Source organism: Petromyzon marinus, chromosome 55 (genome assembly GCF_048934315.1).
Source record: "Petromyzon marinus isolate PM22_M1 ecotype Great Lakes invasive population chromosome 55, UKy_Petmar_22M1.pri1.0, whole genome shotgun sequence".
In the NCBI taxonomy this organism is placed as follows: domain Eukaryota; kingdom Metazoa; phylum Chordata; class Hyperoartia; order Petromyzontiformes; family Petromyzontidae; genus Petromyzon; species Petromyzon marinus.
Window position 1 is genome coordinate 11,240,871 of NC_133721.1, and position 16,808 is coordinate 11,257,678.

Consider the following 16,808-nt stretch of genomic DNA (forward strand, 5'->3'; position numbering starts at 1 on the left):
GGCTTCACGTTTTGGTGACGATGTCACGGCAACGATCTCACCACCACGGCGGCGGCGTGCCGCGGTGAAATTTCGTTCAGGCTTGAAGGGCAAAAAATAAAATCACAATGGATTTCGGTCAATCGAAAAGCGTCCACGGTTCGAACGCGAAATTTCGCGAGCGGGGAAAACGTTCGTACCATCGAAGGATCCCCGTCTCTGGATTACTCTCGAGGGTCAATCATATATATATGGGGAGGGGTGGGTAAACATTATATGAAGGCGCAGCCCTGCAATCCGAGGGATACCTGCACTGCAAGAGCCGGTGCCGGATATTGAAATCAGAGTCGGGGCGCAGTGAACGTGACGTGACCCGCGAGAGGGAACCCAATCTCCGTTCGAACTCCCTCGACATCTCTGACCCCGCGAGGATCACACGCTGTTGATAACGCCCGCGAAAGCGGAAACCTTGGACCCAATGGGGGGAAAATGGGGTTACGAGTGAACATAGGTGGGGGAGGAGATGTGGGGGGAGGGATATGGTAAATGTTTAATAACAATGAGCACAATAAATAATTTATAAAGAACAATGTTTTTTTTATATATATTAAAAAAAATCAACCTCGGTCACGATTTGACGACGATGCAGGGTGGGTGGGTGGGTGACGCCGAGGGGTTAGGGATGAAGACGTCTTCCTCGCGAACGGCGATCAAGGGCGAGTGACAAGCCAGCGCAAAGCGGCACGTGCAAAGTAACAGCAAGCAGTAACAACAACAAAAATAGCACAGCAGCCGAGTTCAGAGGAAGCTGCAGGATTAGTCGGAGTAAACCTGCTCGTGGCACGGGGGATGACCAAGAGACTGAGGACAACACGGGCTGCCGCGGTGGGAGCGCCTCACCTTTTCGCGGACGAAAACTAAAAATGTTTGAAACGAAAACCCCCCGAAAAAATATTCTTGGTTCTTTCGGTAAAGTCACGTGGTGGTGGTGGTGGTGGCGGTGGCAGTGGTGGCGGTGGCAGTGGTGGTGCCGGTGGTGGCGGTGATGGCAGTGGTGGTAGTGGTAGTGCCGGTGGTGGTGGTGGTGGTAGTAATAAAATAAAATTCCAATTTAAAATAAAAATAAGAAATTGTGTGTTTTTGTTTTTCAATTTATAATTGTATTTTATTATTTTTATTTTCTATCTACGTGACTTTACCGAAAGAACCAAGAATATGAATTCCTGCAGTCACGAAAGTTTCAAGCCGAAAGAAAGACCTCCGGTGGTCTGCCACACGAGGTTACAAAGGCCGCGAACACTGGGAGTTGGGCCGGGTCACGAAGAGTGTGCGTTCAGTCACTCGCGAATCCAGAGCGCGTGAACGTTCACTGTACATCGATCGCATGTACAAAGACGAAGAGCCCCCGTATGGCCTTATGAACTGTTGGGGCAAGTGCTGTTAGCAAGCATCTATTAAGGCCATAGACAGGCAACGTGCACCTCTGATTAGCGCGGTTGGCTATGTACGGTGCGAAAGGAGTTCAGTATACATACACACCCAGCCATAGACTGACACACACTCAGCCACAGACTGACACAAAGACTGTAGGGGCAAGTGCTGTTAGCGAGCACCTGTGAAGGCCGGAACGGCACGCGAGGGGGTGGGTGGCATGCACCACCCCCGGCCGCCTTTGTCTCCCTAGTGGCGATGTTTAGACATCGCACCGGGTATTCATTTGAGGCTGGGTCGACCTAGGTGAGGCCCAGGGCTGGTTCAGATAATAGTCACTGGTGTTCGCCGTGAGCGGGAATCGAACCCGGGTCGCCAGGTTCGTAGTGCAGCGCGCTAACCGCTGCTGACTGACACACACAGATACACACACACACACTACCACAGACACACACATAACCACATACACACACAGGAATGCTGAATTGGAAATCCAATGTCAAATTTGTATGGCAAGCACTGAGAAATTATCATTCAGTAGTGCAAATTCCACGTTCCTATGACAGGGACCGACGTCTTCCTATCAAAGCAGCTACCGCTGACTGCCACCCAGCTGGTTTGTGTGTGTGTGTGTGTGTGCACATGCTGTCACATGTGTGTATGTACCTGTTGGTACATATCGGTAGACGCTAGCTAATGGCACGTGTCCCGCCAGTCTGTTGAGGCTACATGGGGGAACTTTGTCTTTGCTCCTTTCGTGCACATAGAGGTGCTCGTTAGCGGCACGTTCCCACCCCCAGCCCGACTCGGGCACCCCGTCTCCATCTCTTCCCAATGCTCTTCGCTACCCCGCATGGCTCTGGACGAACGCGCGCTGGAGGAGTCGGTGGTGACGACACGGAGGCATGTGGGGGTAGAGCAGCAGCAGGTACAGCAGCAGCAGCAGCAGGGGCAGCAGCAGCAGGGGCAGCAGGGGCAGCAGCAGCAGCAGCAGGGGCAGCAGCAGCAGCAGGGGCGTGCTGGACGGCACGACACGCACGCGCGCGCAACACGGATGCAGTCGCACACGTAGGAATATAAATGATCTCTTTCGTCCTATTTTTCTTCCTCTCTTATTCCCAAGTTATTTTCTCCATAGTTTATAATTATATATTAATTTGTGTGTGTGGTTACGAGTTAAACTGCATTTGTTAAATTCTAATTTTTTGCACAAACGCCCCCCAACCTCCCTCCCCCAGCTCGACCCACCCCGCGACTTTTGCTCGGCTCATGACGCCGTGGCACGGAGAGCCCCAGAGGTCAGGGTCCGGGGTTTGTACCCCAGCCGGGGCGTCGGTGGGCGGTGACGAGGGGGAGACGAGGGGGGGGAGACGAGGGGGGGGGGAGACGAGGGGGGAGGGGGGGGAGACGAGGGGGAGAAAAGGGGGAGAGACGAGGGGGGGAGACGAGGGGGAGGCGAGGGGGAGACGAGTGGGGGGGGAGACGAGGGGGGGGGAGACGAGGGGGGAGACAAGGGGGGGAGACGAGGGGGAGACGAGGGGGGGAGACGAGGGGGGGGGAGACGAGGGGGGAGATGGAGGGGGGAGGCGGGGGAGACGAGGGGGAGACAAGGGGGGGGGGGTTGACGAGGGGGAGACGAGGGGGGGGGGGAGACGGGGGGGGGGAGACGGGGGGGGGGAGGTTGAAGTGAGAGGAGACAGAGGAGAGGATAGGGAGGGGAGAGGAGGTGACCGGGGAGACACGGAGAGTGGGCAGAGTGGACAGGTGAGTCAGGGAGAGTGGACAGGTGAGTCAGGGAGGGTGGACAGAGTGGACAGGTGAGTCAGGGAGAGTGGACAGGTGAGTCAGGGAGGGTGGACAGAGTGGACAGGTGAGTCAGGGAGGGTGGACAGAGTGGACAGGTGAGTCAGGGAGAGTGGACAGGTGAGTCAGGGAGAGTGGACAGGTGAGTCAGGGAGGGTGGACAGAGTGGACAGGTGAGTCAGGGAGGGTGGACAGAGTGGACAGGTGAGTCAGGGAGAGTGGACAGGTGAGTCAGGGAGAGTGGACAGGTGAGTCAGGGAGGGTGGACAGAGTGGACAGGTGAGTCAGGGAGCGGGGACAGGTGAGTCAGGGAGGGTGGACAGAGTGGACAGGTGAGTCAGAGAGAGTGGACAGAGTGGACAGGTGAGTCAGAGAGAAGGGACGCGGAGAGGAACCGTGAGGAGGTAGTGGAGGGTCGCAATGCGGTTGCCAAAAGCTCGGTCGGCGTAACAGGGCGGCGAATAAAAAATAAAAACGAAGAATCTCACAGCACGGAGATCCCCCCACCCCCCCCCGCGGCAAAGGGACGTCGCCGGTCCGCACTCGTTTAAGGCCGAGTCGACCTAGGCGAGGCACCGCATCGGGGTTGACGCTGGGCCGCCAGAGGGGAATGTAACTCAGCAGCACTGACGGCGGCCGAGCGTGGCGCTCCAACCCACGCCTGCCGCGTGAGCGTGGACGCACAGCACGCTGACACCGAGCGGAGTCGTGGAGGTGGTGCGGGTGGGGGGGGGGGGTGGAGGCGAACCGTGGGGGGTACGCGGGGAGGGAACCGCCAGAGAGGGGAGGGGGCCCAAGTCGCCTCCCCTGTATGGGGTGGAGTGGGTGGGGTGGAGGTGGATTTGGGCGTGGGGGGCCATGTGACCCTCCTCCCGCGAGGATTTTGAATCGCGTCGACCGCAGCTCCGTTCCGTAGCGGCGGCCTCAAACCGCGCGGGGAGGGGGGAGGCGGTTGTTGTTGTTGTTGTTTGTTGTTGTTGTTTGTTGTTGTTGTTTGTTGTTGTTGTCGGTGGAGCCAGAGGTCGACCCGGTTCACAGCTTCTCGCGCGAGGGGATCCACACGTAAGGCCCCGACTGCTCGTCAATGACGAACTTGGACTGCTCGTAGATCTCGTCCAGGGAGTCGCCCTGCACCACCGCTGCATGGACGCAGGTGGGGGGAGAGGGGGGGGGCGGAGAGGGGGGGGGCACGTTTTAATTTGCTGGTGCGAAGAGTGACCGACCACGCCGCGTGATGTCACTTCCTGCGAGAGACGTCGTATTTTTCTGTTTGGATCGTCACGTGACAATGGTTCTCCCGTCCGCTTCGTGCGGAATTCTGCGGCCCGACCTGAAAATCGGTGGAGTGGCGCGACCGGCAGAACCGCGACGTAATATGGCAATAACCTCGACGTGGTGGTGGTGGCGGTGGTGGTCGTGGTGGCGGTGGTGGTGGCAGTGGCAGTGGTGGTAGTGGTAGTGGTGGCAGTGGTGGTGGTAGCGGTGGTGGTAGCGGTGGTGGTAGCAGTGGTGGTGGTAGCGGTGGTGGTGGTAGTGGTAGCAGTGGCGGCAGTGGCGGTGGTGGCAGTGGTGGTGCCGGTGGTGGCGGCGATGGCAGTGGTGGTAACAGTAGTGGTAGTGCCGGTGGTGGTGGTAGTGGTGGTGGTGGTAGCGATGGTGGTAGCGGTGGTGGTGGTAGTGGTGGTGGTGGTAGCGATGGTGGTAGCGGTGGTGGTGGTAGTGGTGGTGGTGGTGGTAGCGGTGGTAGTGATGGTAGTGGTGGTGGTAGCGGTGGTGGTGGTGGTAGTGATGGTAGTGGTGGTGGTGGTAGCGGTGGTGGTGGTAGCGGTGGTGGTAGCGGTGGTGGTGGTAGCGGTGGTGGTGGTAGCGGTGGTGGTGCTAGTGGTGGTAACGGTGGCGGTAGTGGTGGTGGTGGTAGCGGTGGTGGTGGTAGTGGTGGTAGCGGTGGCGGTAGTGGTGGTGGTGGTAGCGGTGGTGGTAGCGGGGGTGGTGGTAGCGGTTGTGGTGGTAGCGGTGGTGGTGGTAGCGGTGGTGGTAGCGGTGGTGGTGGTAGTGGTGGTGGTGTTAGTGGTGGTAGCAGTGGTAGTGGTGGTGGTGGTAGTTGTGGTGGTGGTGGTAGTGGTGGTGGTGGTGGCGGTAGTGGTGGTGGTGGTGGTAGCGGTGGTGGTGGTAGTGATGGTAGTGGTGGTGGTAGCGGTGGTGGTGGTGGTAGTGATGGTAGTGGTGGTGGTGGTAGCGGTGGTGGTAGCGGGGGTGGTGGTAGCGGTTGTGGTGGTAGCGGTGGTGGTGGTAGCGGTGGTGGTGGTGGTAGGGGTGGTGGTGGTAGTGGTGGTGGTGGTGGTGTTAGTGGTGGTAGCAGTGGTAGTGGTGGTGGTGGTAGTGGTGGTGGTAGTGGTGGTGGTAGTGGCGGTAGGGGCGAGTCACCTGTGAAGAACTCCCCGAAGTCCTGCTCCAGCTTGAGGGCACGCTCGTACGCCTTGCGCGCCTGCTCCTCGCTCAGCCGCTTGTTCAGATCCCTGCGGGGACGACGAGGGACCACGTCGACGAGGTCGAGGACGACGACGTCGAGGACGACGACGTCGACGAGGTGGGGACGATGACGTCGAGGACGACGACGCGGGGCCGGCGCCGAGGTGCAGCGACACAGAGAGCACACGGCATCGGGGCCGTTACGCTAAAGATCATCAGCGGCGTCCCCAAGAGCTGCATGGCGGTGCCGATCGCTGCCTTTTTTAATGGCCACCATCAAAATGAATTATCGGAGCAACGGTGACCGGTAGCGGCAGTGAGGCAGTGAGAGGCAAACGGTGCATTGGAGGTGGACACGGCGAGAGGTGGACACGGCGAGAGGTGGACACGGCGAGGCGGACACGGCGTGATGGACACGGCATGGTGGACACGGCATGGTGGACACGGCGTGATGGACACGGCATGGTGGACACAGCGAGGTGGACACAGTACAGTGGACACAGTGAAAGGTGGACCCAGAGAGAGGTGGACACGGCGAGGTGAATACGGCGTGATGGACACGGCGAGAGGTGGACACGGCGTGTTGACACAGCGAGGTGGACACAGTACAGTGGACACAGTGAAAGGTGGACCCAGAGAGAGGTGGACACAGTTCGAGGTGGACACGGCGTGATGGACACGGCGTAGTAGACAGCGAGGTGGACACGGCGTGGTGGACATGGCGAGAGGTGGACACGGCGAGGTGGACACGGCGAGAGGTGGACACAGTACAGTGGACACAGCGAAAGGTGGACCCAGAGAGAGGTGGACACAGCCCGAGGTGGACATCTCACATGATGCACTCGAGGGACTTGGGCCGGATGAAGATGGCGACGGGGTGAAGCTGCGCGGCCTGCAGGCGCTTGATCGCGTTCCCTGACACGTCCAGGATGCAGTGCTTGCCCTGCACGCAGCACGCACAAAGGTCCCCCGTGTAGCCCACACCGCCCGGCGGGGCAAGGGCAGCGGCGCCCCCGGCTGCCTTCGCCCGCTACTCGTTTAAGGCTGAGTCGACCTAGGCGAGGCACCGCATCGGGGTTGACGCTGGGCCGCCCGAGGGGGAATTGAACTCGGGACCCCACGCGTGCGTGAGCGTGGACGCACACACTGAATCACTGTCGCTCGTGAAAAACACAAATACAATATCCCCCCCCACCCCCCCCCGTATAGCCTCATACGGACTGTGGGGTCAAGTGCTCTTGACCGGCAAGGCACACAAGGGGGGTGGGGTGACCAGCAACACCCCCGGCCACCTTTGTCTCCCCAGCGTGCGATGTTAACACACCACACCGTGGTCTCCAATTGAGGCTGAGTCGACCTAGCGGAGGCCTAGGACGAGTTCGGATAATCGTCACCGGTGTTGTTGGCCGTGAGCGGGAATCGAACTCGGGTCGCCGGGTTCGTAGCGCGGTGTAGCGCCGACCGCTACACCGCCGCTCCCCACACACACACAATCACAGTGGCGACAGCTGTGGTGGTGATGGCTGCCGTGTCGGTGGCAGTGGTATGCGGTGACGATGGCTGCGGTGGTGACGGCGGTGTCGCCGATGACTGTGTCGGCGGCGATGGCTGCGGCGGCGGTGATGGCTGCGGCGCTGGTGTCGGCTGCGGCGCTGGTGTTGGATGCGGCGCTGGTGTTGGCACCTTCTCTGCGACGTTGCGCACGCTCTGCACGCTGGTGCCGTACAGGTGCCCGTTGTACTGCCCCGCCTCGATGAACTTGTGGTCCTGGATGTCGCGCTCCATCTGTTCGCGCGTCGCCACGAAGTGGTAGTCGCGCCCGTCCACCTCGTAGTCCCGCTTGGGCCGCGTCGTGTCTGCCGTTTGGGGGGGAGGGGGGGCGGTGGTGGGGACGGGGGGGGGGGAGGGCAGCCCAGGTGACAGCCGGACAGGTCAGAAGGTCAATAGTTCACACCGGCGGGGTTCCACTATGACGCTCGCAGGGGTCGTGCTGAGTTGTGTGTGTGTATGTCAGTGTGTGTGTCTCGTTGTCCGGCAAAACAACCCCCTACCTCCTCGCGGTGCCGGACGGGCAACTCTGTCGTGGACAGCGCTGTGGGGGGAGATCCAATTTTGATTGGCTCCTCCCCTCATGGCATATGTGTCCACCACAGGGGCAAAACGGGGGCTCTGGACGGGTGCAAGGGGCTGGTAACCCCTCCACCTTCAATTAATTACCACGAAACTACGAATTAAACTGAAATATGTAACAACTAAGCTTGTGCCGGAGGCCCCGGGGGGCCAGGCGTCTATGACGTCTCCTGGCCAAACCCCAATTGGCGGAGCCAGGAGATTGAATACCTACCCTCGGGGCTACTCCAGAAACAACGAAAAGCCACTACGGTTGGCCACGTGGAATGTTCGAACGCTCACTGCAGAGGAGAGGCTGCCACTCCTCTGTCGGGAGCTGGACCGGTACCGCCTGGATCTATGCGGCATTCAGGAGGTCCGGTGGACCGGCTCTGGCTCCTGCCACCATGAGGGGTGGACAGTCCTCTACTCGGGGCAGCAGACTGCCAAACAACAGGGTGTGGGTCTTCTTTTGAACAAAAGATTGAAGGGGGCGTGGGAGCGTGGCGGTGAGGTGTGGGAAGCTGTAAGCCCCAGGCTACTTTGGGCTCGCCTTCCCATCAACCGGAGGCGAGGAATGGTGGTCGTGGTTACTTATGCCCCCACCGAAGATGAACATCCGTGGAGGGATGCAGGCAAAGCCGATGAGTCAGATGCCTTCTATGACCTCCTGTCACAGGTGCTGGCTAAAGTGGCCCCTCGGGATAGAGTCATCATGTTGGGTGACTTCAATGCCCGAGTTGGTCATGATACTGGCACCTGGTCTGGAGTGATTGGAGGGCATGGGCCAGATCAGCTCAATAACAACGGTAGGAGGCTGCTAGATTTTTGTGCAGCCCATGGGCTTGTAATTACCAACACGCTGTTCCGGCATCGGCGCATCCACACAACATCATGGATGCATGCCGGGTCCAAGCAAGAACATCTGCTGGACTACATAGTGACGGACCAGCGAATGCGAGCCCATGTCCTTGACACCAGGACCTACCGTGGAGCTGATCTGCCCTCTGACCATCGACTAGTCATCTGTAAGATGCGCCTGCCATTCTTCCACTCCGGTGGTGGGTGTACACCCAGGACCCCATTCCAACCTAAAGTGGCCTGGTCTCAGTTATCTGATGAAAGTTGCAAGCGAGAATTTCATCATCGCTTGCGGCTGGGATTGGCATCGTCCCCGACTCCTCCTGATGTCGAGGGTAAATGGGCGAGGTTTAGGACTGTGACTCATGCAGCTGCAATGGCTGCTTTGGGTACGCGGTCCAGACCTCCCCAGACACCCTGGATGACAGAGGAGTTGTTCACGATGGTTGATAAAAAGCGACAGGCCCACTGTCATCGGCTACAGAATCCCACATCAGAGAATGAGGAGGCTTACCGCAGCCTTCGCTCGGAGGTTCGGAGAGCCGTGAGGCGCTGCAAGGATGGGTGGTGGTCGCGGGTTGCTGAGGAGATGGAGTCTGCCTCAGTGGCCCGTGATCACAAATCTCTATTTAACTCCATCAAAAAAGTAACCTGCAGCGCCACACCTATTACCATCATTAGGGGAAAAAACGGTGATCCGATTTCCGACCCCCAGGAACAGGTTCGCAGATTTGCTGAGCATTTCTGTGAGGTCCTGGGGGAGGGAAAATCCCTCAGCCAGGAAAACATCGTGGCACAAAGTGAGGATGACCCTGCTGAGGCTGCGGTGCCTCAAATATTGGATGAAGTCACCCCCTGTGAGTGGCTGGCTGAGGTGCCATCTGCTGAGGAAGTATTGAAGGCGATCCGGAGTCTGAGACCAGGAAAGGCAGCGGGCAGAGATGATCTCCCAAGCGAAATGCTGAGGGAGGGTGGCGTTTGTGCACAGACTGCCCTATATGACATCATAACAACAGTCTGGACCACTGGACGGGTTCCGCAGGATTGGAAGGATGCCCTGGTGGTCCCCCTTTTTAAGAAGGGGGACCGCACAGACTGTAACAACTACAGGGGCATCTCACTCCTCAGTGTGCCGGGAAAGGTCCTGGCAAGGATTATTCAGTATCGCCTTGCCAGGCACGCTGAGGAGAGGCTTGCGGAGCCCCAATGCGGTTTCAGGAAAGGGCGGTCCTGCACAGATGCCATATTTTCTGTCCGTCTGCTACAGCAGAGGTGTAGGGAATTCCAACAAGACCTACATCTCTGCTTTATTGACCTGGTCAAGGCCTATGATACCATCAGTAGGCCTGGGCTCTGGGTCGTTCTTCGTGCTTTTGGAGTACCTGACCCTCTGCTCACGATCATTAAGGACCTTCATGATGGTGAGCGGGCCCGGGTAAAACTACGTGGCCGGGAGTCAGAGCCATTCCCTGTACACCTTGGGGTGCGACAGGGATGTCCTCTGGCTCCCACATTATTTAACATCTATTTTGACCACGTAGTTTGTGAAGCCTTCAATAGCTGTACCGGGGGAATCTCCATATGGTACAGATATAATGGGAGGCTAATCGATGCCCGGGTGCGGTCAAGGGATGGCTCCCTATTGCTCAACCACGTTATGTATGCTGATGACTTGGTAATAGCTGCTCAGTCAGAGGAGGAGTTGGAGACGCTGCTGCTGAGACTGGAGCGTGCCACTAAGAGGTGGGGCCTTACCATCAGCCCCACCAAAACTAAGCACCTGCCTGGGTATTTTGTACCATCGGACACTCCACCCCCACAACTCCCAATCGGTGATGGGGCAGTTGTGGAGAGAGTGGAGAGTTTCCCATACCTGGGCAGTGTGCTTATGACTGGCTCCAGTTTAACAGCAGAGGTCTCACTCCGAATCAGTCGAGCGGCAATATCTTTTCATCGGTTGCGTAACGCTGTGTGGAAGCTACCTGGTCTGTCGCTCCGCACTAAGCTTCAGGTCTTCTCGGCCACGGTCATTCCCTCCCTTCTCTACGCTTGCGAAACGTGGACCCCCCTAATGGAACATCTTCGCCGGTTAGTAACATTTAGGCTGGCCTGCCTACGATCCATCCTGGGTTTAACCAGACTGGATTGTGTGAGGAGCTCACAAATCCTTGAAAGATCTGGGCAGGGTCCCATCGGTGAGCTCCTCCGGCAGGCAAGGCTGCGATGGCTGGGTCATGTAGCCCGCATGCCCAGCCACCGCATGCCGAAACAGCTTTTGTTTGGCCGGATTGAGGGGGCTAAGCGGGCCCGGCACGGGCTAGAGAAGAGATGGAGTGATGTGGTACAGGAGGACGTGGAGCTGAGTGGACTTGCCCATGACTGGTACCAGCGGTGTCAAGATCGGCCTCTGTGGAGGAGGCTCGTGAAGGATGCTACTGGGCAGTTGGAGGCAGTCGCCCTCCAACAACAATGGAGGGCGGAGGAGCGACGCTCACAACAGCGAGCGGAGCGCCGGGTGGCTAAAGCACAGCAGGTTGGCACAGTAGGGGGCACAGGTGGTGCATCAGCCAGTCATCTCAGTCAGTCGACCCGTGGCACCTGGGTCTGCCCCGTGACCTCCTGCCAGCGGGCGTTCGACACTTCACGTGGCCTCAGGGTGCACATAGCCTGGCACAAGCGTCATGGTGACGTCACCGCCACTTAGTGGCGAATGGCGGTTGTTGTTGTTGTTGTTGTTGTGTCTCGTTGTGTGTGTGTGTGTGTCAGTGGATTGTGTGAGGAGCTCACACAATCCTTGAAAGATCTGGACAAAGTCCCATCGGTGAGCTCCTCCGGCAGGCAAGGCTGCGATGGCTGGGTCATGTAGCCCGCATGCCCAGCCACCGCATGCCCAAACAGCTTTTGTTTGGCCGGATCGAGGGGGCTAAACGGGCGCGGCACGGTTTAGAGAAGAGATGGAGTGATGTGGTACAGGAGGACGTGGAGCTGAGTGGACTTGCCGATGACTGGTACCAGCGGTGTCAAGATCAGCCTCTGTGGAGGAGGCTCGTGAAGGACGCTACTGGGCAGTAGGAGGCAGTCGCCCTCCAACAACAACAGAGGGCGGAGGAGCGACGCTCACAACAACGAGCGGAGCGCCGGGTGGCTAAAGCACAGCAAGTTGGCGTAGTAGGGGGCACAGGTGGTGCATCAGCCAGTCATCTCAGTCGACCAGTGGCACCTGGGTCTGCCCCGTGACCTCCTGCCAGCGGGCGTTCGACACTTCACGTGGCTCAAGGTGCACATGGCCTGGCACAAGCGTCGTGGTGACGTCACCGCCACTTCGTGTCGAATGGCGGTTGTTGTTGTTGTGTGTTAGTGGGGAGCGGTGGTGCAGCGGTTAGCGCACTGCACTGCTACAAACCTGGCAAGCCCGGGTTCGATTCCAGCTCACGGCCACCAACACCGGTGACGATTATCTGAACCGGTCCTGGGCCCTCCCCTAGATCGACTCAGCCTCGAATGAGTACCTGGTGCAGTGTGTAAAAACATCGCCACTGGGGAGACAAAGGCGGCCGGGCGTGGTTGCTGGCCACCCACCCCCTCGTGTGCCGTGCCGGCCTTCGTAGGTGCTCGCGAACAGCACTTGCCCCCTACAGTCTGTCAAGGCTACACACGGGGGGAGGATCTTTGTCTTTGTTTTGCCGTGGTCTGTGCGTGGTGGGGAAGGCGTGCTGAGGCGTGGTATACTCGATGTGGTGTGCTGGGGGCGGCGCGGGGTGCTACGCACGGGGCACACAGGAGCCGAACTTGTCGGGGAACTCCGAGATGAGGTCATCGTTGACCCGGTCCTTCATGGGGCCCAGGATGATGACCGGTCGTGCGTATCGCACTGCACACACACACGCACACACACACACACGTACACACACGTGCACACACACACGCACGTACACACAAACACGTACACACACACACGCACACACACACGCACGTACACACACACACGCATACACACACGTACACACACACACACACACGTACACACACACACGTACACACACACACGCACGTACACACACGCACGTACACACACGCACGTACACACACACACGTACACACACACGTGCACACACACGTGCACACACACGTGCACACACACACACGTACACACACACACGCACACACACACACACGTACACACACACACACGCACACACACACGCACGTACACACACACGTGCACACACACACGCACGTACACACAAACACACACGTACACACACACACGCACGTACACACACGCACGCACAGGGCGCAGGATGATGACCGGTCGTGTGTGTATACGTGTGTGCGCGTGTGTGCACGTGTGTGTGTGTTGGGTACGTGTGTGCGCGCGCGTGTTGTGTACGTGTGTGTGTACGTGTGTGTGCGCGCACGTGTGTGCACGTGTGTGTGTGCACGTGTGTGTGTGCACGTGTGTATGCTCACGCTCTTGCTGCAGGACGGGCTCGTACGAGAGGATGTACTCCTCCTGGACGCCAGCTGAGAACGCAGAGGGGTCGAAGGCCATCGTCATTGTCCCCCCTCCCACAATGCCCCACGCCGCCACGGCACCACGTGGCCACGTTACCGGGTTACAACGTTACCAGGTTTAACACGTCACTGGGTTTACGAGTTATCTTGTTGGCATGTTAATACGTTATCAGGTTACCACGTTACCATGTTGCCACGTTACCAGGTTACCTGATAGCAGTGGTACCGATGGCCCATTATAGCACTTAGTGACTAGCACCCAGCATCTAGTGACTAGCACTTAGTGACTAGCACCCAGCACCTAGAGACTAGCACTTAGTGACTAGCACCAACCATGCAGTGACTAGAACCCAGCACCCAGTGACTAGCACCCACCACCTAGAGACTAGCACTAAGTGACTAGCACCCAGCACCTAGTGACTAGCACTTAGTAACTAGCACCCAGCACCTAGAGACTAGCACTTAGTGACTAGCACCAACCACGCAGTGACTAGCACCCAGCACCCAGTGACTAGCACCCACCACCTAGAGACTAGCACTAAGTGACTAGCACCCAGCACCTAGTGACTAGCACTAAGTGACTAGCACCCAGCACCTAGTGACTAGCACTAAGTGACAAGCACCCAGCACATAGAGACTAGCACTTAGTGACTAGCACCAACCACCCAGTGACTAGCACCCAGCACCCAGTGACTAGCACCCACCACCTAGAGACTAGCACTAAGTGACTAGAACCCAGCACCTAGAGACTAGCACTTAGTGACTAGCACTTAGTGACTAGCACCCAGCACGTAGAGACTAGCACTTAGTGACTAGCACCCACCACCCAGTGACTAGCACTTAGTGACTAGCTCCAACCACCCAGTGACTATCACTTAGTGACTAGCACCAACCACCCAGTGACTAGCACCAACCACCCAATGACTAGCACCCACCACCTAGAGACTAGCACTTAGTGACTAGCACCAACCACCCAGTGACTAGCACTTAGTGACTAGCACCCAGCAGCTAGAGACTAGCACTTAGTGACTAGCACTAAGCACCTAGAGACTAGCACTTAGTGACTAGCACCCACCACCCAATGACTAGCACTTAGTGACTAGCACCCACCACCCAGTGACTAGCACTTAGTGACTAGCACCCACCACCCAGTGACTAGCACCCAGCACCTAGAGACTAGCTCCCAGTGACTAGCACCCACCACCCAGTGTCTAGCACTTAGTGACTAGCACCCAGCACCTAGAGACTAGCACTTAGTGACTAGCTCTTAGTGACTAGCACTTAGTGACTAGGACTTAGTGACAAGCACCCAGCAGCTAGAGACTAGCACTTAGTGACTAGCACCCACCACCCAATGACTAGCACTTAGTGACTAGCACCCACCACCCAGTGACTAGCACCCAGCACCTAGAGACTAGCACTTAGTGGCTAGCACCCAGCACCCAATGACTAGCACTTAGTGACTAGCACCCACCACCCAGTGACTAGCACCCAGCCGCTAGAGACTAGCTCCCAGTGACTAGCGCCCACCACCCAGTGACTAGCACTTAGTGACTAGCACCCACCACCCAGTGACTAGCACTTAGTGACTAGCACCAACCACCCAGTGACTAGCACTTAGTGACTAGCACCCACCACCCAGTGACTAGCACTTAGTGACCAGCACCCACCACCCAATAACTAGCACTTAGTGACTAGTACCCACCATCCAGTTACTAGCACCCAGCACCTAGAGACTAGCACTTAGTGACTAGCACCCACCACCCAGTGACTAGCACTTAGTGACTAGCACCCACCACCCAGTGACTCGCACTTAGTGACTAGCACCCAGCACCTAGAGACTAGCACTTAGTGACGAGCACCCAGCACCTAAAGACTAGCACTTAGTGACTAGCACTCAGCACCTCGAGACTAGCACTTAGTGACTAGCACCCACCATCCAGTGACTAGCACACAGCACCTAGAGACTAGCACTTAGTGACTAGCACTTAGTGACTAGCACCCAGCACGTAGAGACTAGCACTTAGTGACTAGCACCCAGTACCTAGAGATTAGCACTTAGTGACCAGCACCCACCATCCAGTGACTAGCACCCGGGACCTAGAGACTAGTGCTTAGTGACTAGCATCCACCACCTAGAGACTAGCACTTAGTGACTAGCATCCAGCAGCTGAAGACTAGCACTTAGTGACTAGCACCCACCACCCAGTGACTAGCACTTAGTGACTAGCACCCAGCACCTAGAGACTAGCACTTAGTGACTAGCTCCCAGCAGCTAGAGACTAGCACTTAGTGACTAGCACCCAGCACCTAGAGACTAGCACTTAGTGACTAGCACTTAGTGACTAGCACCAACCATACAGTGACTAGCACCCAGCAGCTAGAGACTAGCTCCAATTGACTAGCACCAACCACCCAGTGACCAGCACCCAGCAGCTAGAGACTAGCACTTAGTGACTAGCACGCACCACCCAATGACTAGCACTTAGTGACTGGCACTAAGCACCTAGAGACTAGCACTTAGTGACTAGCTCCCAGCAGCTAGAGACTAGCACTTAGTGACTAGCATCCAACCACCTAGAGACTAGCACCCAGCACATAGAGACTAGCACTTAGTGACGAGCACTTAGTGAATAGCACCCAGCAGCTAGAGACTAGCACTTAATGACTAGCACCCACCACCCAGTGACTAGCACCCAGCACCTAGAGACTATCACTTAGTGACTAGCACCAACCACCTAGTGACTACCACCCAGCACCTAGAGACTATCACTTAGTGACTAGCACCCACCACCCAGTGACTAGCACCCAGCACCTAGAGACTATCACTTAGTGACTAGCACCAACCACCCAGTGACTAGCACCCAGCACCTAGAGACTAGCACTTAGTGACTATCACCCACCACCTAGAGACTAGCACTTAGTGACTAGCACCAACCATCCAGTGACTAGCACACAGTGACTAGCATCCAGTGACTAGCACCCAGTGACTAGCACCTAGTGACTGCACTTAGTGACTAGAACTCAGCGACTAGAGACTAGCACCCAGTGACTAGCACTTAGTGACTAGCTCCCACCACCTAAAGGCTAGCACCCAGTGACTAGCAACCAGCAGCTATAGACTAGCACTTAGTGACTAGCACTTAGTGACTAGCACCCAATGACTAGCACTAACCACCTAGAGACTAGCACCCATTGACTAGCACCCACCACTCAGTGACTAGCACTAAGAGCCAAGTGACCAGCACCCAGTGACTAGAACTCAGCCACTAGCAGACAGTGAAAAGTACCCAGTAACTAACGCCAAGCGACTAGCAGAGTGACGAGTACCCAGTGACGAGCGCCCAGTCCCTAGTGACTAGTACCCAGTGACTAGCGCCCAGCTCTTAGTAACTAGTACCCAGTGACTAGCGCCCAGCGACTATCAGAAAGCGACTAGCACCCAACCCGTACTGACCAGTACCAAGCGACTAGCGCCTTGCCACTAGCAGACAGCGACTAGCTCCCAGCCCCTAGTGACTAGTACCCAGTGTCTAACTACCAGCCCCTAGTGACTAGTATCCAGCGACTAGCGCCTAGTGACTAGCAGCCAGCGACTAGTACCCAGCCCCTAGTGACTAGTCACCAGCCCCTAGTGACTA

General features: G+C 57.4%; 1 protein-coding gene across 7 annotated transcripts in view; it reads right to left on the reverse strand.

Moving 5' to 3' along the window:
* Positions 1-3,068: 3,068 nt before the first annotated feature.
* The window catches only part of LOC116954417 (disks large homolog 1-like), a 157,061-nt gene continuing 143,321 nt past the window's right edge, over positions 3,069-16,808 (reverse strand). For 3 of the 7 annotated variants that reach the window (XM_032974911.2, XM_032974913.2, XM_032974910.2), the window contains 6 exons: positions 13,123-13,176; positions 12,422-12,523; positions 7,366-7,538; positions 6,516-6,625; positions 5,638-5,729; positions 3,071-4,352 (listed from right to left, as the gene is read on the reverse strand). In XM_032974911.2, the coding sequence (XP_032830802.1) occupies positions 4,246-4,352; positions 5,638-5,729; positions 6,516-6,625; positions 7,366-7,538; positions 12,422-12,523; positions 13,123-13,176 (638 nt within the window). In that variant the 3' untranslated portion in view covers positions 3,071-4,245. Of the gene's footprint in view, positions 4,353-5,637; positions 5,730-6,515; positions 6,626-7,365; positions 7,539-12,421; positions 12,524-13,122; positions 13,177-16,808 lie in introns of all 7 variants that reach the window. The other 4 variants (XM_032974914.2, XM_032974912.2, XM_032974908.2 and 1 more) reach the window with 3 other exon arrangements.